At 34.8% G+C, this 22519-nt stretch overlaps 1 protein-coding gene across 2 annotated transcripts in view; it reads left to right on the forward strand.

The window, feature by feature from the left end:
• ATRNL1 (attractin like 1) overlaps positions 1-22519 on the forward strand; it is a 733758-nt gene that overhangs the window by 158202 nt on the left and 553037 nt on the right. For both annotated transcript variants that reach the window (XM_049764403.1, XM_049764404.1), the window contains exon 19: positions 16094-16231. In XM_049764403.1, coding sequence (XP_049620360.1) covers positions 16094-16231 — 138 coding nt within the window. The remainder of the gene's footprint in view (positions 1-16093; positions 16232-22519) is intronic.

Genomic DNA, 22519 nt, shown 5'->3' on the forward strand with positions numbered 1-22519 from the left:
TTTAATTAATTTTAGTAGATAATGAAGGTTAATCAGCCTCACTGAATTTCTTGTGTGAGCTTAGTAGACTGTTTCATTAAAAATTTTGCTTAAGATGGTGTTGATAGAAAGGTATTTATAATATTAATATTATTTTCTTTGATAGGACTTTTATATAATATCAATCTTTAATTCTAAGCATTAATAATGTATATCTTGATTTATCTTGTTAGGAATTTGTCAGGTTTCAGTGATTCTCTTACATATTTCTGTTATATTTTTTTTCTTTTTTCTGTTTGCTTCTAGTTGAATTTGCTTCTTTAGTTACCCAGAAGGAAACTCAAATAATTGAGCTAAAATTTTATTTTTACAACTAATATTATAATTTTCTTCTAGGAATTTCTTTTGATAAGGGTCTTTATATTGCTACTTTTATGATTTTACTTTAAACTGTATTATATTTAGAGTTTTTTATTGGCAACACAATACTTGGGGACACTGATGAATCTAACTGGATAGTATCTGGCATAAATTTTTCTTTTCTTCTTTTTTGGGCCACATCCAGCAGCACCCAGGGGTTTACTCCTGGCTCTGCACTCAGAAATTACTCCAGGCAGGCTCAAGGGTTCATATGGCATGTCAAGGATCAAACCTGGTCAACCACATTCAAGGCAAATGCCCTACCTGCTGTGCTATTGCTCCATGTTTCTGCCATAAAATTTTTATTGAATACACTTGTTAGTATGGTTTGGTTTAAATTACCATGTGGTTATTATCTGTTTTCTCCATTTGTTCTTTATTTCAGTTACCTCTTCCCTGTGTGATATTAAGTTAACTCACTATTTTTGTGTGTCATTTTTTATTTATTGGTTTATGGGCCTTTTTTTGGGAGTGCCTGCTCCAGGTTTACATTCATTTTTAACTTTCCATAATCTATATTTAAATGCTACTATACTTCAGCCTCCAAATAGACCTAGTGTAGAATTCTGCCAGTTTTGCTTTCAATCACCTTTGAAGTATATTTAAAAAATGAAAAAAGAAGGGCTGGGGAGATAGCATCTCCAAAGGGCGTTTGCCATGCATGCAGAAGGACGGTGTTTTGAATCCTGGCATCTCATATGGTCCCCCGAGTCTGCCAGGAGTGATTTCTGAGAGTAGAGCCAGGAGTAACTCCTGAGTGCTGCCGGATGTGACCTCAAAACAAACAAACAAACAATAAACAAAAAAATAAAAAAAGGAACTTTATCATCAAGCCAAAATGGAAGTGCATAGGATGGATGAGAAACAGCTCTGTAGAGTTCAGGGCTGAAGGGTTTTCTAGGATATGAATAAAAGCAGGATTGTCCTGTGCATACTTGGATGGCTGATTCCACATCCAAGTGGCTCATCCAAGTACTTCGGTTAACTTCCTCCACCTGAAACAATGAAGAACTGAACAGAAGAGAAGAAGCACAATTTTGTTATTTTCTTTTGGACTACAGAGAGGGTTTATTCCAGGCTCTGCACTCAGGGATAATCCTGAGGCCAGGCCCAGGTTTAAACACAGTTGGCCTTGTGCAAGGCAAGTGCCCTAGCTATTTTCCTCTCCCTTTGGCCCGAGAAGAAGCACAGTTCTTAAGATGTTTATGGTCAGGCAATGGTGACTCCTTTGATTCAGGAAACAAAGTGAGTCCTTTGTTGGTGTGCTTAGTTGGTAACCAGCATACGTGTGGGAGACAGTGTGTTAGGTGGAAGATTTTGCTGATTCCCCTGTTGATCTGAATTGAACATCTGGAAGAGTTTGGGGCAGTCTCATTTCCTGGGAAAAGGCTAAGGAAGAGAATCCTGCAGGCAGAGGATTCTGGAGAACTATAGAGAAAATGGAACACTTGGTGTATATCATTGAATATATTTGGTTAAATAAAATAATCAAACATTATTTGAATATTATATAGTACCGAGGTAAGGTCCTTGCCTTGCTTGCACTGATTCATGTTCTATCCCCAATACCACATATTGTCCTCTGAACACCGCCAGGAGTGACGCCTGCGCACAGCACCAGGATTAGGCCCTCATTTATAATCATAAAAATTACTTGTGTCAGCACGATCAATCACTTAGAAACTCCAAACATCCAGAACCAGGGCAGCTCCTGTTCTTTGGTAGCAGATAAAAGATTCAGAAGGACTTTTGTTTCACTTATTTATGTGATAGAATTAGCACTCGATTCAATATTGTAATGATCCTATTCAGGATCAAACTGTTTTCAATTAACTTAGCCAAACTCCAGAACAAAGCTGAAAAAGTGTTTATAGTATTTATAATATCGAGCATCCAGAATGTAGTTTCAAATTCACAGTGTTGGGCATCCAGGAAAAATTAGTATGAATACAAAAGCACCAGAAAGATATGGCCCATAATTGGAAGGAAAAAAAATCAATAAATTGAAAGCAACCTAGAACTGAAATAGATATTAAAAGTAGACAAGGATTTTTTTTGCAGTTATTAAAAGTATAGTTCATTTACTAAAAAAAACCTACATGAACTTATGAACATGTTAAATAGAATTATAGAGAAATACTAAGAATGCCCAAGTAGGGGCCAGAGCAGTAGCACAGCAGTAGGGTGTTTGCCTTGCACGCGGCTGATCCAGCACAGACTTTGGTTCAATTCCCAGCATCCCATATGGTCCCCCAAGGCAGAAGAAATTTCTGAGCGCATAGCCAGGAGTAACCTCTGAGTGTCACCTCCAAAAAATGAATGCCCAAGTAAAACTTAGAGAGATAAATATTATCCTGAAAGAGTGAATAAAATGAATTCAATATGAGGATGAGACATTGTAAAAATCAAGATTGCTTAACTTTAAACAAGCAATAAATCATACTCAAGTGAAGCAGATGAAGAAAAACTGAAATAACTGAACAGAGTATCAATAAATGGTGGACACATAGTTATAATTTGATGCTCAAAAGTAGGTAGAAGAAAAAGAGCTTAATGAAAATAGAGAAATTGATAAAAATTGATAAAAAATAACCCTAAACAAATAGAGGCAAGAGTGTCAATGAAAAATGAAGAAACAGACAAATACCCACCTACAACTCAGATTGCTTAAATCAGTGACAGAGTTATCAAAGCAGAGGAAAGGCTCCATTTGGAGAGAAACAAAGGTAAGTCTTTAATCAAATTTGTCATTGGAAAATAATCTAGTCAGAAGACAGTGAAGCAGCATCTCTAAAATAGCAAAAATAGGGCTGGAAGATCTTAAGCAGGCAAATCTTTGCCTTGCACTCGGCCAAGCTCGGTTCCATCCCTGACATCCCATTTAGTGCCCACCAGGAGTGATCTTTGAATGTACAGTCAGGAATAAGCCCTAAGTAGCACTGGATGTAGCTCCCATATCAAAAACCAAATAGCAAAAGAATGAAAATTAATTCTTAGTCAGTAGTGTTGTTTTCTTACAACAAGAAATACCAAACTTTAAGGCTTATGAAATAGTACGAATTCATTACGAGTGGACCAAATGCTGAATCATGAATTCAACAGATGGAAAATAATTCCAGTTAGGAATCTGACAGAGAAAAATACCCAGAAAATAATTACACTGTGGATACAGACTTTTGCTTCGTGTTTACAGATGGGAAAATATAGTAGTTAGGGTGGGGAGTTCCAAGGGGGGGGGGACAATGTATGCACGTTATGTGCAAAGGTCCTGTGTTTCACCCCTGGCACCAAATGGCCTCTGCTCACTGGACTAACTCTCCTCCACATACTTTCTAGTATGGATCAGGTGACTATAAGAATTACCTGGAACAATTTAGTCTTTAAGTACAGTCAGGAATGGCTAAATTAGCAAAAGCTAATAAAAAGAAAGTAGGGCCAGAGTGATTGATTAGTAGGTAGGGTGCTTGCCTTGATGTAACAGAACTGGACTTGATCTGTGGTATTCCATAAGGTCCCAGAGCACCACTAGAAGTAATTCCTGATTGTAAAGTAAGGAGTAACTCCTACACATTCCTCACTGTGTCTCCAAAACAAAGAAACAATAATAAGAGCAAATGAATGAAAGAATAAAAAAAAAAAAAAAGAAAATGGCAATTGGTTGTTTAAAGCAGAAGTGACAACAGAATTACATGGATTAATTTGTAGCTCAGAATTCACAGTGAAAACTGGACAAAAATTTAGTTTTCTCTCTTTTCTTCTCTCTCTCTCTTTCACACACACACACATACACACACACACACACACACACACACACACACTCTCTCTGGGAACCTTTTTTTTTTTTTAACCAGTTTAGGGTACAGTAAAGTATTTCAGAAAGTGGTGTATGAGGGGTAGTATATGTCCAGTTTTATGTCACCTATGATTAGGGTTAAATAATTTCCTCTTAAGTATTTAGCAATTTTTTAAGGAAAGATCTTGCCCATATTTCAAATGAAAGTCAGTTGTGAGGTAGAAGAACACACAGTGAACAGAAACAGTCACATTGCTTCTATAGAAAATGGCAGAGAAAAGCTAAGCAATAGTACAGCGGGGAGGGCACTTGTTTTGTACCTGGCTTGCCCAGGTTTGATTTCTTGCATTCCATAAAATCACTTAAACCTCACCAGGAATGCAGATCTAGGAATAACCCTGAGCACTGCTGAGTGGGACTCCTGTTACGCCCCAACCCCAAGAAATAAATAAAAATTAAAAATGGCAAAGAAATGTCAGTGGAGGCACATTTTCACTGAAGCAGTATAGAGATAGTGGGAGATAGTGTTCTTGTTGGTCAGGCAGATTCCACAGCTCACTGGATGGTCCTCCCAACAGCCCCCCCCCCCACTTAGTGGTGTGACACCTCATCAGTGTTTGTTTAATTATAGCCAAAGGTAAAAGTTTATAAGAAACTGTTGCCACGGGGCCGGGCGGTGGCGCTAAAGGTAAGGTGCCTGCCTTGCCTGCGCTAGCCTTGGACGGACCGCGGTTCGATCCCCCGGTGTCCCATATGGTCCCCAAGCCAGGAGCAACTTCTGAGCGCGTAGCCAGGAGTAACCCCTGAGCGTTACTGGGTGTGGCCCAAAAACCAAAAAAAAAAAAAAAAAAAAAAAAAAAAGAAACTGTTGCCACATTGTCCAAACTGTATGCCCTCAACACTTTGCTTTTTGCTTCCTTTATTGTAGATTATATCTCAGTTTTGACAGAAAAGAGAAAAGGATCTTAGAGTGGCACAAACTTTTTATTATTTGATTGTATTTTGTGCATAGAAGTGAACTGGATGGCTATATTAGCTCCAAGACAAAGGGAAGAAAAATGGAAGAAAATGGGTGTGGGTGGTTGCAAGATCTTTATAGAATATGTGGGAGTGTTATTTCCTTTGAAGTTCCACTGTGATAATTTGTAGGAAGGTGAAATAACTACAAACAAAAGAAAGCAGAATAAAAGATAAGCAGAAATATGCAATGGATGAGACAATTAAGTGTTAAAGTGATCAAGAGATAAGTAGAAACCTACAGCAGATTGAGCCATTGTTAAAATAGCAATAATTAAATGTAAATGAGTTAATCTCCCCACTAAAAGAAACATTTTCATATTGGTTAAAGAACAGATTTTCATATTGGATAAAAAAAAATAAAATCCTTGGACCAGCAAATAATTCAAAGGTCTGGAAATTTGTTTGTGGGTTTGATCTTCAGCACCACGTGGTCCACTGAGCTTGACCAGGAATCCAGAGGACTCCTATGCACTTTTAGGTGTGGTCCCCAAACAAAGTGGAAATAAAACCAATTAGGTTCCATCAAGGTATAGAGAATGCTATTCTGTTTTCTCCTAGGTTTTTAAGAAGCTGAATAATTAATAAAATAAACAACAAATGAATTGATGAGTGGTAAAAATGACATTTAATATCATGCTTACCTTTGGTATACTTTGGGAGACCCAGAAAGACAACCATTCACTAGGTTTTTGCAAAGGTTGGACATTTGGATGAACAAAGGGGAACTTTGGAGATAAATGTCATTTTCACAAGCCTTTCCCCACCCAGCCATTGAAGCCCTTTCAAGAGATAAATTCTTTGCCAAAAGGACATATTTTGAGGTGGCAGATTTGTTTTTGCTTCCTTAAATTTACCTTAGAAAATTGAAGAAAGAAAAATAGAAAAACTTATGAAAATATAAATACATAAATATTTTAAGAGTACAACATTGGAAACAGACAGTGCTAATACAGAACAAGAGAAAATGGAATCGGCTAGTTTAATATCAGCAAATAGATTTTAGAACAACAAATATTATCTTTAATAATAAAGGTCATTACAGAAAAACAAATGTGTGAATTCATGAAGACAATCCTCTATATTTGTCATTAAATGCTGCTAATCATTTTCACCTAATAACAGATTTTCAAAAGTGCATGAATATTTTTTAACTGTTTCCAAAGATATGGTTGCCACTTTATATGTTCCTTTGTGAAGTTGGTGCCGACCTGGCTCATTTGTTTCTCTTGGGGCTTAATTTGGGAAAGAGCCCTCCTCTCTGTTATAGCACAACAATGTCTATCCACTCAGCGGCTTCAGCAATGCTTATGCTTAATGTGCACCAGTGGGTACAGGCCAGCTATCAGATGTGGAAGCAAAGCTTGGGTTCCAGTCTCACAGGCAGAAATCTCAGGTGTTTTTCTTGGGGAGCTCTGAAGGTTTCTCGTCCTTACTTATTCATTTTCATGGCAGCATTCTCTTCCTTGCAGCTAGCAACTGATTAAGAGGATGCCCACATGCCTTATCTTTTCCTCTTACAATGTGACATTCAGCAAACTTAAGCTCAAATGGAATCACTCATTTTGTAAATCTGCTTTGAGTGGAGAAAAGTTCTGCCATGTGAGCATCTGATGGGTCAGTTCAACTCAGATGGATGCCCTGTCTGGAAAGTTAATTTTGTTAGGAACAGAACTCTGAGCACCATTCCTGCCTGTGTAGGACTTCACCAAATGCACGAGGCATTGATGAGTATGAATTAAATAATGTCTTATATGGCATCAGCATTCACTGTCCTGCCATACAGTTTACTCATTTCAGTTGTCTTAATTCATGGCTCTTAATATAGTCATAGGGTTGGGAGTCCATCACTACAATGCATGAAAGTATTTTTTTCAAAGATCATTTCATAAGGGCACCTTATGCTTCACAAGGTGAAGTCGTTGCCTATTTAACCTTAACACCTTAACTACCTTCATTAATCTTGGGCAGCCACTAATCTCATACTCGATGGATTAGTTCTTGTGGACAGTGTATATAAGTTAAAACATGAAAAAGATATTGAATGACTTGTGATTGACCTTTTTACACAGTACATACTATTCTCAAGGATTATTCATATACTGGCACGTGGCAATATTTCTTATTATTGCTAAGTAACAGTCCTTTATCCAGAGTGATCACATTTGTTTATATATATGCATGATCTTCCTTTGTGGCTAAGTTGTTGAGAATCATAAAGAGGGCTAATTGGTCACTTGTTTTCTTTACAGAAATTTCTATGATACCCTTTGTCATTGCTTAAGGTATTTGTCTTTCATTATTAACTATTAATCTTCTTTATATATTCTGAATATGTCCCTTATCAGCTATTGGTTTGCAAATATTTTTTCTGTTATTATTATTTCACTTTCTTGAGATTGCCCTTTAAAGTGCAACATTTTCAATTTTGATGACATTCTATTGATTCCCCCAATTGTTTACTGTGCTTTTGGTGTCATAGCTGTGAAATTATTCACACTCTAAGATCACAAAGACTGGCACTTATATTTTCTTCTAAGAATTTATTCATTTGAATGCTTACAGGCAGGTTTTTAATCCTTTTTGAACTCAATTTTGTGGAGGTGTGAGATAGTGCTAACAAATCTTTTATATATAGCTGTCTAGGTGGCCCAGCATCATTTTGTTAAAAAGATAATTATTATTTTATTTTTCTTCTTTAGCTACTATTATATTTTCATTATTTCTCCTTCTTAGATTCATCTTTTACTCTTCTCTTGAGCAGGTATCATTCTTTAATATTTGCTTTAGAAATCCTTTATTAACTCCATATCATGCCTTTTTTTTTAGGGATGTCTATTGATATATGCTTTTTGGGGACTTACAACATATTTTTTTGTCTTTAGTGGTATCCTGAACAATGTGAGTTTTTATAGTTTATATCTCATGAATTGGATTTTATTCAGGCAGGTAGATTATGTTACTTGGGACCTGTTTAATGATTTCACAAGCATAAAATTTTTAAGTTTGTTAGGGCTTGTATATATCATTGGTAAGTCCAATGCTAAATTGTTTCACCACTAAGATCTAGTCTTTCTATGGTCTACATATACTGTCTTTGGCTAATGAGCTCTTTCTACCTGACTAGTGAGAAAGCCAACTATACCCAATCCTCACTGTTTGCCTTGGTTCTCGCTTCATCTTCCTGAAAATTCATCCTGTGTATTAATCAATTATGCACCCACTGCAGATCATGGTGGGCAGTTCTCTTGGAGTTGTTTCCTGTATTTTTATTCTTTTCCTTCTTGTTTACACCTGGAAGTCAATTCTCAGAGTGATTCCTCCTTGTGGGGAGACATGGAAGTCTATCTTTGTGTTTTTATTTACAATGAATCTCTAAACAGCATAGAATTCTTTTTGTTGTTGTTTGTTTTGAAATCTAGTTAATCTGGTTTTTTTCAATCTTTAGTCTACTTAGACTTAGTGCAATACAGATACTCCTCGCTTAACGACCTACCAGTTTAGCGACCACTCATACTTAATGACCATTTCTTCACCGTTATTTTATTTTATTTTATTTTAAATATCCTTTTTTCATCTTGTACACCCTACAGTACAGTACTGTGGTTTTTGGTGCTTTAATGTACCTACTTTACTAGCTTTATGTTCTGTAATACATTGCAGTACTGTGTTTAAATTACACAACCCATGCAAATTAAAACAAGTGGAAGTTTTCAGTTTGATCTTTCTCGTTATTTTACTTATTCAGAACACTGTATTGTCAAGGGCTATGCATATTCTGTACTACTGTATACAGTACATGCAGTTCCTCACTTAACGACCAATTCACTTAATGACCAAGTCTTTGAAACGAAACTTGGTCGTTAAGCGAGGAGTATCTGTAATGTCATTATTAAGTTTAAGTCTACCTACCATCATGACATCTGTTTTTAAATTTTATTTTATTTTTTTCCCACTGTTTGCTCCTTATTTGGCCTTTTTTTGGGATAAGTTGAGTGTTTTAAGTCCATTTTTATCACTTTTATTGGATTTTTAGCTATACTTCTTTTGTGTTTTTTTTAGTGACCGCAGTAGTGATTGTAATTGTCATCTTTATCTTATCACAGTCTACCTTGAATCACTATTAAACTACCTCATGTATAAGGTAAGAATATCACAATAGTGTAATTTATTTTACTTCTTCCTAGTCCTTTGTGTAATTATTACCATACATTTTACTTCTGCATGTAATTGTCCGTATAATTAATTATTTTTGCTTTTTAAATGATTTTAATAATATAGCAAGGAGAAAGGTTTTATTTTTCTAATGTATTGATCATTTTATATGACTTTATTTTTTCTATATGGAGCTGAATTTTTAATATAATATTTCATTAACTTGATGAATTTTAATATTTTAAAATGCTGTATTTCTTAGGGTTTTTTTCTTGGTTCTGAAGAAAGGTTTTTTATTGTGTTTAGTTTTTGCTTTCAGAGGGTATTTTTTACTGAAAATGCATTCTAAATTGGCAGATATTTACTTTGAATAATTTAAATATGTAACCTCATTTTCTCTTGGTTCTTATTATTTCCCTATGAATTTTATTATTTTTTTAGGAAGATAATTTTTCTCCCTCTATTTAGATTTTTTTCTTAGTTTTTGAATGTCAACAGTTTTAATAATACACTGTAGCCACATATTAGTTTCTATTTTTTGTAACTGATTTATATGATTATTTACAGTGCAAATTTTACACTCTACCTTGATGTTTCCATTGTTTTGTAAACTTTTGCAATTATCTCTTTCATATTTTTTCTGTCACATTTCTAGGCTTCTACTCCATTTAAAGGCTTTCTTTTTCCACTTTGTCCCTATTTTTTCTTACTTTGTCCCTTTTTACAGTCTCTATATTTAACTCATGCACTCATATCTATCTTATTTGATCTGTTACTTAACTCATGAATTCTTTTTTCCCTTCTGGAGATTCTCCCAAGTGGTACTTAGGAGACTCAGGGGCCTCTTACAGAGATTATTGTGATGCCTGGGGGCCTATGAGATGCTGGGGCTTGACACAAGCTCTTGCATATGAAGGTGCTTTACCTTTCCTTAGCTGTTTATTTCTTTAGGTATTTCTAAGTTGCTCAAAATTTATATTTTAGTTACTCTGTACTCTTAAGCATTAAACCCCAGTCTTACTCAATTAAAGTAGTTTTATTCACGATTCTATATTTTTTGCTTAATTTAGCTAGTCAGTTCTTCTGCCAAGTCCTTCTGCTCTTTTTGTTTGTACTTTTATTATTTTTTTTTCCAAGATGACATTATCTGGAATTATCTGGAAGCCTGATTTTGTTTTGACTTGTTTTAGAATTCTTCACTCACGTGGCTGGTGGTTTTGAAATCAGTGGCTGACCATCAGTTGGTCCTTAGTTGGCAGTTATATTTGCTTTTCTTGGTTTGTCTTTGTCTAACAGCACTGGGTGGCTTTCTGTGTAGTGGTGGTACTTAGGGCAGAACTCCAGGAATAGGAAAATAGAATCTGGATGCCTATTGAAGTTATGTTTTCTGCATGGTTTTGCTCTTTTGGGAAGTCTTTGGTGAGAAAAATACCCACCCACCCACCCACCCCCGCATATTTTTGTATAACTTTACAAATACAGCACATACTGAATGGAAAAGTTGTGTCCACTCTCAAACTCATCTAATTAGTCTAGCTATTTTGTATATTGACATAAATGCCTTAATACACACTATTTTAAAGTCTAGTTCAGCGATTCTTGGTATAATCAGTAGGTGTGTAACTATTATAAACAGTCTATAGCTAGAATATTTCAGGGTTTGTTTTTGTTTTTGTTTTTTTTTTGTTTTGGTTTTTGGGTCACACCCAGTGATGCTCAGGGGTTACTCCTGGGTATGGGCTCAGGAATCTCTCCTGGCTTGGGAGAGTTTATGGGATGCTGGGGAATCGAACCGTAGTCCGTACTAGACTAGTGCAGGCAAAGCAGACGCCTTACCTCTAGTGCCACCAATCCAGCTCCAAGAATATTTCAATATTTTATCTCGAAATTCTGTAACAACTTGGGGCCGGAGTGGTGGTGCAAGTGGTAGGGTATTTGCCTTGCACACGCTGACCTAGGACAGACTGCAGTTCCATCCCCCGGTGTCCCATATGGTCCCACAACCCAGGAGCGATTTCTGGGGGCATAGCCAGTAGTAATCCCTGAGCATCACCAGGTGTGGCCCAAACAAACAAACAAACAAAAAATTCTATAACAACTTAATTAGCCCCTAACAAAAACCTATTCCTCAACGGTGACTCCTTATTCTTTTCCTCGAGTGTAGTTTAATTTCTCATTCATTTATTTGTTCTGGATATTTCATTGAAATGTAGCCTTGTATGTTTGACTTATTCACTGAGTATAATTGTTTTCAGGCCATAGATATTGTAAGGTGTTTGCATTGTGAGAATTCAACCCGGGTTTGCTTCCCTGACACCACATATTGGTCCCTAATCCCTTCCAGGAGGGATCCCTGAGAGCAAAGCCAGGAGTAAGCCCTGAGCATCACTGGTTAAGGTCCCAAATCAAAACAAAACAATGTCAAGAACTAAAAAATTCCATTAACCCAGGAATCACTTGTGCCAGGACTTAGGGAACCATGTTCAGTGCAAATCCAGATCAGCTGTGTACAAGACAAATGCACCCTATGCTTTCTATTCTTAGTGTTTTAGGAAGTCTCTACTCATTTTCCAAAGAAACTGATCTAAACACCAGATGTACCAGCAGTGAATAAGAGTTTTTTTTCACACATCTATCTTAGCATTTACTGCTTCTTGACTTTTTGCTATGAACCTTCTTGTTTGTGTGGGTGATACCTCATTGTCATTTTGATTTGTCTTTCCCTAATAGGAAGTGATGAGTATATTTATAATATACCTGTTGTCCATTGAAAATGTTTTTACCTCCTTTCAGTGGTTTGTAAACTAACAAATCTGGTTCACTGTATTTTGAAGGATGGAGGTTTAATGAAATATACAGCTTTGCTCAATTGTTTGTGTTTCATTGCTTTTGCAGTACAATGGCAGAGATGAGTAATTGTGACAGGGTTTATAAGATCAATAAAGACAGAACACTTAATATTTATTTGACCCTTTACAGAAAGTTTCCCCAATCTCTGTTCTCTTTGTTTTATGGGGAATTTGTGAGAGTTGAGGTGGATAGTATTTTAAGGATCTGTTTACACCTACTTTGCAACAAGTGTTGAAGAGTTTCTTGCTTACAGATAGATTTTACGTTAATGTTTGCTGATGAGCTTTTCTTTGCCATATGGAAAATGTGTATTTTCAACCGAACACATAGATAATCCTGGCTTAGACTTTTAATTCTTGCCAAGTGGCTTTTCCTTCCTATGTATCTAGTAGATTTCAGTTTCCTTTTCACTTCTTTTGACTTGTGATGTGTTTTAGCATAAAAATATAGATTACAACTTCAATAAAAAGGCTTTCAAACATTATGAATATGGTTTGGGTTAGCTGTCTTCTTTGAGGACTCTTGCAATATTATGTCCCAATCTGGATGGGTTTTGAAATTCACGCTAAGTTTGGGTCTCTCCCAGATGCAGCAAAATTCTGTCACTTGCTCAAACTTTATTTTTACCATTATTCTTTGAATTCCTGCTTTATTTCTAAGCTTCTAATTCCTTTTGCTTGTTAAGGTGGGCAGTGTGTAGATGAATGTAACATAAAATTTAGCTATGATTTCCTGACTACATATCTTGAATTTTATGGAGAGCATCAAGCAGTACTTTTAAATGCCTAAGTCTATTTTATAGGACATGCATTTTTCAAAGCTAGGTATTGGCATATGAAATATTGAGTTTTTATTAGGTTTTCTTTATCTCTATAAGAAGAGTATCTGGACTGGTTTTAAAGTGTAGACCAAACAGTACAAATGGCTTCTCTTTAGTTTTATTTGTATTCCACAGCAAAGTTATTATTATAATATTTAGGGTGTAATTATGTTCCCCGTAAGAGTTACTAGACCTGTTGATTTGACATGGCAGTGCAGAGAAGCACAGTCAGGGCTTACTTGTCAGTGTTTGATAGAGCTGTGATACCGTGTTTCTATATCCTGAAACTTGCTCTCTCCTTGGCCATGGCTGACATTCAAGCTGGAAGCTCCAACAGTGACTTTTCTTGTTGCATGTGTGGAAAATTTGCCAGCAGTTAGGTTCAAAGATATACCAATTATTTTCTGTTATATTTTGGCATGAACATCAGATTGCTTTGCATTACACTTCCTAGCAACTGAGGCAATACTAGTGAGAGATTTAAAAAATTCTTTTTAATTGAATCACGAGATACAGAGTTAAAAGTTGTTGAGGGACCAGAACAGTGGTGCAAGCGGTAGGGCATCTGCCTTGCACACACTAACCTAGGACAGACCTCTGTTCGATTCCCCGGATCCCCATATGGTTCCCCAAATCAGGAGCGATTCCCGAGTGCATAATGTGACCAGGTGTGGCCCAAAAACCGAAAAAAAAAAGTTGTTGATGGTTGAATCATACAGTCATACAGTTACCCACATCCTTCCCTTCACCTGTGTTCCTTGCCCACCACCAATTTCTAGACTTCTTGTTTGTCTAAGAACTGCCTTTATAAAGTTTCACTTACAGGGATGAATGTTTAAGTGGAGTATCACAGGGTGTTGTATCAGAACAGTAGTATGTCCCAAAGGTCATTTATTTATTTGCTAATTACTGCCATTCTACCCAAATTCCTGTTGTTGTTTGGATTGTTTTTTAAATACTTTAGTGGTAGTCTGTGGGGAGGGTGTTAAATATGGTTGTTAAGAAACATTTTATTCAAAAGATATAGTCTGTGTTTTTTGTTTTGTTTTGTTTTGTTTTGTTTTGGTCTTCGGGCCACATCTGGTGATACTCAGGGGTTATCCCTGGCTATGTTCTCAGAAATCGCTCCTGGCTTGGGGGACCATATGGGACGTCGGGCAATCGAACTGCGTCTGTCCTAGGCTAACATGGGCAAAGCAGACGCTTTACCGCTTTCGCCACCACTCTGATCCCTCGTCTGTGTTTTAGATGAAAATTTGTAGCCAGGCATATATAAAATACTTATAGTAACTCTTTCAATTTTGACCTTTTCAGGTATATTTGTCATCTACATAAATATAGTGAGGGTTTAATAATTTTTATCTGAGTGAATTAATTAGTGGTAGAAGAATACATTTTCATAAAACAATAATAAATGTTGTTAGGCAAATGCTAAAATTCATAACATTATTATAGAAGTAATATGAATCTTTTGTAGAAAAGTGGTGACACAAAATAATTTTAATAATAAGTTAATTAAAATTATTAAACCATCACTAACTTTTCTTAGCCATATTTATATACAAATATAATTGTGATTGGGAATGGAGTGGTAGTACAATAGTTACGGCCTTGCACATGTCCAACCCGGGTTTGACCTCAGTGCCCAATATAGTTTCCCAAGAACTGCCAGGAATAATTACTGAGTACAGAGTAAACCCTGAGCATTATTGGGTGTGGCCCCAAAACAAACAAATAAAAATAAGAACCCAAAAAACCAAAATTGCGATTATTTTAATTAAGCTTGTCTACTATTTCACTTTCTTTAACTTGAATATTTTCCCTTTTGATTACCTTTTCTCCTGGTTATTTTCTAATAAAAGGTGAAATTTATAAAAAGTCCTTAAATTTCCTGATAATAATTAGATGATTATATTTATTGAACTTTTTCCTGAACTTATGTTATTTCCTTTCTTTATAATATTAGAATTCTGCCTTCGAACAATTTTCCATTAGTTGTTATCTGAGTCTTACCCATTATCTGATATCTCTTCATACTTTAATGTTAACTTCAGGTCATGAACTTATATCAGTTTGTGGGATTTTACTTGCACTGAAACTTCTTCCATATAGTATCTGGTTTGTTGATTTATATTTCCTAGTTATGTATTTTATTATGCAAATTTGCATGGTTGCCTAATTAGGCTTACTAATTTTAGGACATGAATATTCTATAAAGAACTGTTGTGAAAATTAAATGATAAAAATCACATGTACTACCTGCTACGCTATCTGGCAGTGGCTGATAATTACATTATTTTAAAACTTTTTCCATAAGTATTCTAAATTATCAGAGTAGGTATTAGCCATATACGTATTTCGAATTTACCAAGCATTAAATTCACTCACCAGTGTGTGTTAATTTAATTTTGAGTTTGTTGTACTAAATCAAAATGACTGAAGATTATAATTATAATGACACTTTTGGACATGAAGTTCTCAAATTAAGTCATTATTATGAATCAGGTAGTAAAGCCATGTACTTTATCTTTTAGCTGAAATGTGCAGATTATGCTGAAATATTAATACCAAAAATACTCATGTTATGAAGGCATAAATAAATCATGCCTTAAATTAGTCTGTTTTGTTTACTTAGAATTTCAATTGTCTTGAACTTTTTCTTTTCCAAAGAAGATAAACATTTATAAAATTAATTTAAATATTTTTTGTTCATATCCAGATAATTTTTAATACTTAATTCTTTGTTGTTATGCATAAATATAATGAAAGTTACATATTAACATTTCTTATCAGAGCTGTATTATTTAGATGGCTATTTACATAACACAATAGACTTAATATTCACATGAGTCTTTTAGAATAATGTTATAAATATCCTTTTCTTAGCTTTAACATTCCTGACTCTCCTTAGCTCTCATTCCCCATTTTATAACGAGCAAAAGGAAAAATTTTAATATGGAAGTTATTATATAGATTGGTAAGTGTCCTTGGACTTTGATATCGGTTGAATAGCATTGACATGGCTACATTGAAATTTATTATGTTTTCTTTTTTTCCAGCTTGCCAGTGCAATGGACATAGCACCTGCATCAATAATAATGTGTGTGAACAGTGTAAAAACCTCACCACAGGGAAGCAGTGTCAAGACTGCATGCCAGGCTATTATGGTGACCCAACCAATGGAGGCCAGTGTACAGGTCAGTATCCTTTCTAAAGTGTGTTTTAGTGTGTGTGTGTGTGCGCGCGCGCGCGCGCGTGCGCTATAAATAAACACCTGGGAATGAGACAGTGCTTGTGAAAAATCTATTTTACTAAAGGAAAGATTTCTATGGTCTTGATTTGGGGAAAGTGATATATATTTTTGGGGGACTAACAATTCTCTAAGAGACTTACTCTAAAAATATTAACTCTGCTCCCCAGAATTAATGCAGAGATTACATTAAAAATAATAACTCTGCTCCCCAGAATTAATACAGAGGTTAAAGCACTTGCCTTGCATGTAGCCAACCTCATTTTAATCCGTGACATGACATTCCATTTCCTGAACACTGCCAGGAATGATCCCTGAACTCTGAAACAAGAGTGAGCCCTAAATACTGCTTAGTAGGGCCCAACCCCCCAATTTTCCCCCCCAAACCCCATTTTTCCCAATAATTAATGCATATTTTATTATAGGTAGTTTGTAAAATTCAGAAAAGTAAAATGCTTTATATTTATTTTCAAAATTGTTCTTTGCATAATGCTTTTTGGAATTAAAACCATTACCATTACCTTTAGAAATAATAAAATGCTTTTGTGCCTTATAGTAAGCAAGTTTATCTGTTGATGGCAGTGGTGTAACATAGTGTTTAAGAGAATGGACTTGGAATCAATCCTGGGCTGGACTTAGAAGTCGGCCTTTTTTAAATGGAATACCTTGGCTAATTGCTGTACCCTGCTAGGACCTCATTTTCCTCCTGTGTAAAGGGAATGATCATATATCCTTCTATTGGGTCTCGTAAAGATGAAGCCAGATGCTATGTCAGAGAATAGTAGGTGATGGCAGATGAAGTATATTAGAAGGGCATTATAAATGCTTGACATTATAATCACATTTTTCATTACTCTAGTTCTACATTTCTGTTTTCCTCTTCTGTTCCATTCCCTCCCCCAGCTAATTTAATCTCAATGATTTTCCTTTTACTGAAGTAGAGTCAATAGAGTATTGACTAGACAAATACACAACTCCCATAGATTCTAGTAATATCCACATGACTGTAAAACACCATGTTCCTTAAATTCAGGAATCTCTCTGTATGCACATCTTAAATAATTGCCTTGCCTAGATCTATTATAATCACAATTAGTGTTAAATATATCAATCATAACTTAATCTGAAAGTTTTATGATTTTTTTACATTTAAATGTGTTTTATATTTAAAGTTTTTGTTTGTTTTTTGTTTTTTGTATTTGGGCCACACTTGATGATGCTTAGGGATTACTTCTGGCTCAGGAATTCTCATGGCAGGATCAGGGGGCATTATGAGATGGCAGGGATTGAACCCAGATTGGGTGCATGAAGACAAGCACCTGACTTGCTGTTATTTCTTTGACATTTACATTTATTTTACATTTAAAGTTAAAGGATTAAACATCATAGAAAGCCTGTCTAGAGTACAGGCGGGGATGGGGTTGGGAGGAAGGAGATTTGGAACATTGGTGATGGGAATGTTGCACTGGTGAAGGGGATGTTCTTTACATGACTGAAACCTAACCACAATTATGTTTGTATTCAAGGTGTTTAAATAAAGGTATTAATTAAAATATAGTAAAAATAAAGTTAATGAAAAGCAAAAAAATTCTTTTTATCATTTAAATTTAAATATTACAACATTTTGTTGTTTCTTTAAGCAATCTTTTCTGGGTCATAGTGGTAGCACAGTGGTAGGGCATTTGCATCTGACCCAGGATGGAAGTGGACTTAATCCCCAGTATCCCTTTTGTTCCCTGAGCCAGGAGTGATTTCTGAGTTCAGGGCCATTAACCTTCATTCTTTCCTTCCATTTCACAATAGGCTGTAACACTTCCAGTTTTATATAGATTGTAAATTTATAAAGAAATAATAAATTGCATATTTGTTTATAATTGTATATTTCGAATAAGAAAAAGAGAGAAAACAACTTGCTTTTAGGTCTTAGTCTTAATCCTTATTCACTTAATTATTAGTTCCTAATTTTATTATTTATATTTTTATAACATTGTGATTTACCAAATTGTTAATAATTCAGTCAATTCTGGCATTAAATGTTCAAACACCAACCAGTGTGACCTTCCCTCGACCTGTCTCCAATTTCCTACTTGCCATCCTAGTCTGCCCCTTTGTAGGCACAAACAAATTGACTTCATATTGTTTAAGTACATATTGTCTTTTTTTTCTTTTATTACAACACAAAGGCAATTGCAATTATCAAAGCTTAGATTAACCAGGGCCAGTCAAGTGTCTCAAGATATACTGGGCTGTGGTTGGTGCTAGAGCCTTCTGCATTAACTGTTTAGGTTTGTTGAGCTTGGTGGATTTCTGTGTAGCTTTCCTATCACATTGCTTGTGATACTACTAACCTAACTACTATAACTTGTCATGCAGCCACTGTTCATGGTCTGTATCTAGATCTGAAACAAATTTGGTGACTGGCAGTTTGATAAGGTTATGTTGAGGAAGAGCTGGACCTTTTCTGTTAGATGGAGTTGAGTATGGTACTGGGCTACCTTAGCTCAGGCAGAAAGGGGAATCTTCTCCACTCATTCTGAGAAGGCCCTAAACTTTTCAGCCTGGACCAGCCTACCTAGGAAGAGGTGATGGTTATCATTTTTTTAAATGGAATTTAGTTAGACCTTATGCAACATGTATGACAAATTATAGATAGGGAAGACCTGATAGTCCATAGTCAAAACTCAGCTTTAGTTCAGTGTCTAGTGGAATACAAAAGATGGCACTGAGATGAGCGCATGGGAATCCATACAGTTTAGCCTTTAGTTTTAAAGTTACAATGTTTTTAATCTTTTGTTTATTGAAAATAAAGGTCATAGTTTTGAATGATTTTTGTTTTCTAAATCATTTTTACTAAAGAACAGTTAATAATTTAATTGGACAAAGTATTTTTTATCAATGTAATATTTTCAGTTTTTATAAACCTTGACTTTTTCTATCATATATTTTTATAACTTTTTGTGATTTGTAATTTGATGTTTTATTTTACATATGATTTTTTGCAACATCTTCTAATGCCTGTATATAAGAATCCTTCATGTTTTTGTAAGATCATTTACCATATGTATGTATGTTGAATACATGTTTTATATATACATATAAAACTCCTAATCATGCCCAGTTTAGAGCATTTTAAATATTATGATAAAATCTACATAAGAAAAATTGATCTATCTTATATATTTATTTTGTCTAGTCAGTTTAAGTCCCCTATAATATTTTGTAACTATCATCTATATCTAGTTCTAAAATATTTTCATTTTCCCAATGAGAATTTGATATGTATTTAAAAATCATCCTATATTGGTAGCTGTCAATCTTTCTATAGTCTTTATGGATTTATTAACTCTAGTTAAGTCATACATGGTTTTATACCATATAGAATCTCTTGTTACTGGCATATACTATTTAGTGTAATATTTCATATTCATTCTATTGTAACATGTATCAGGATTTTATTCCTTTATGTAGTTGTGTATTCCATTGTATGAATGTACCATATTTTTTTTTGTTTTGTTTTATTTTGTTTTTTTGGCCACATCCAGTGATGCTCAGGGGTTACTCCTGGCTATGTGCTCAGAAATTGCTCCTGGCTTGGGGGAACATATGGGACACCGGGGGATTGAGCCGTGGTCCATCCTAGTCTAGCATGTGCAATGCCTTACCTCTTGTGCCACCACTCTGGCCCCTGAATGTACCATATTTCTAAATTTATTCTTCTCATTAATAAACTTTCGCTGTCTCTCACTCTGTCATGCATGCTACCATGCACATACTGCACAAGTCCTTAAATATCTATTTTTTAGCTCTTTTGTTTATAAAACCAGTAGAATAGCTGGCCATATTGTAATCATATATTTACCTTTTTGAGAAGCTGTCCAATTGTCCTAATTGTCTTTTATAGTGATTACAAAATTTGGCTCTCATCAACTTTTATAGCATACCAAAACTAATTTTTCATTACTTATTTAGCTATTCTTTTGAGTATGAAATAATAATTCATTGAGATTGTGATTTGAATTTCTGTTTTCTTTAGTGATCTGAACAGTTTTTTTTCTCATTTTCTTTGGCCATTCTATATTGTTTTTGAAGTGTCTATTCAAGCAATTTTCCATTTTATTTTTTTTAGCATTTTAAAATTGTGGTAAAATATACATATAATTAGAATTTTGTCCATTTAAAAATGCTGCAATCTGGTTAAATTTAAATACAATCATATTGTTATGTATATGTAAGTATCTTTCATTTTCAACACTATTTTTATCTTACAAATCTGTATTTCTTTAGATTCAGTACATAGCAAATTCCCATATCCCTGATTATATACATCCTTAGAACCTGGCAAATACCATAATGCTTTCTGTATCTCTGAGTTTGACTAGACAAAGTACCTCATTTAGATGGAGTCTTGTAGTATTTGCCTTTTATGCATTGGTTTAATTCATTTAGCATAATACCTTCAAAGCACTATTGTATTTGTGAGGGGTATGTGTGTGTGCGTGTGTGTGTGTGAAAGAGAGAAATTCTTTCTTGCAATTATCCTCTGTCAGTATACCACATTTTGTTTATCCTTTTATCTATTGAACTGACTCCACCTTTTGACTGTTGGAATGATATCATCAAACTGCATACAAAGACATTGGCTTAAGTATTTATGTTTGATTAATATTTGTATCTACTCTATGCAGAGATGTTTATTGATACCTTTGCTTATTATATATTTATTTATTAATATTTTATATGGACTTGGGCATTGAAAGAAGGGCCTCCCAAAGATAAGGCATGTCTTTGATCACAAACTGCACTCCTGATTTCTGTCTGCTTTTATTTATTTATTGTTTGTATTTTGGGGTCACACCTGGCAGTGCTCAGGGGTTACTCCTAACTCTATGCTTAGAAATTGCTCCTGGTAGGCTCAGGGGACCATATGGGATGCCAGGATTTGAACCACTGTCCTTTTGCATGCAAGACAAACACCTTACCTCCATGCTATCTTTGGCCCCTTCTGTCTGCTTTTAAATTGGGTTGGTTTTGTTGTTTTTGAATTCTAAACATTCTTTAGCATACTCATTTTTACCATTCTTTCTATTAGTTTATTTTTTGATTTTTTCAGTTCTTTTAGAAATGCAAAGATTTTTAATTTTAATGGTTTATTAATTTTTTATGATATTTTTATTTCACATAAATAATGTTGTATTTGAATACAGACATGCTCATTCATTGATCGTCACTTGCAACTGCTTTGTACTATATCAACAGCTAAATAGACCATATAAACACAAAACTTATTTTGAATTTATTTTTTGTTTTAGGGTGTGTGCTCAGGGCTTACTCCTGGCTCTGCACTCAGGTATCACTACTGGTGGGATTTGAGGGGGACTATATGGGATACCATAGATTGAAATTAGATCACCTCAGTGCAAGGCAAGAGTTTTACCTACTATATTATCTATTAGGACCCTCTGAATTTAATTTATGCTAATATATGCAAAGGAATATTTGGATATAAATGTATTAGCTAGAAGAGATTTTTAGATTAGAATGCTAATTTTTGTCAATTCAACAGCTATATGCTTTTTAAAATATATTATTATCTTTTGAGCATGATAATTTTCTGATGGGCTTAAAATGAGTTCAGCTAAATCATATTTTTGTTACTGAAATCACACAATAAAATGGAATAAAATATAAATGTTTATCGTTTTTAGTGGCTGGAAAGTTTGAGCTACAACTGTTGGTATAGCTCAGAGCTTATTCTCCTGTCTCTGTGCAGGAGAGTATACTATGTGGTGCCATAAACCAAAACCACATGCAAGGAAAACATCTTAACTTGACCCTCATATTATCTCCCCAACCACTTAACTGACTATGTCATTCACTGTTACATATACTCTAATATCTTGTGAAATGCCAAATAATTCATTATAGTTTCCTTGATTTCTTAAGTTTTCAAGATAATAGTTTTCCAGTTATTTGTTTGACTTCTCTATGATGATACACAAAAGTAATTTTTATTTCTTTTTTTATTATAATTTTTATTGTGAACAAATTGGATCCCAAATCTTTCACTGTAATATTTTAGGTACATAGCATCATTGAACCCAGGGCATTCTCACTACCAGTGTTGTCCTCCCTCCAACCCTGTTCCCAGCATGTATCCCATATCCCCCTCCTTTGTTCCTGGACTGCTAATATATGTGATTTCCTTTGTGTCTAGTTTGTTGTAGAATGAGTATAG

Source organism: Suncus etruscus, chromosome 17 (genome assembly GCF_024139225.1).
Source record: "Suncus etruscus isolate mSunEtr1 chromosome 17, mSunEtr1.pri.cur, whole genome shotgun sequence".
Taxonomy (NCBI): Eukaryota; Metazoa; Chordata; class Mammalia; order Eulipotyphla; family Soricidae; genus Suncus; species Suncus etruscus.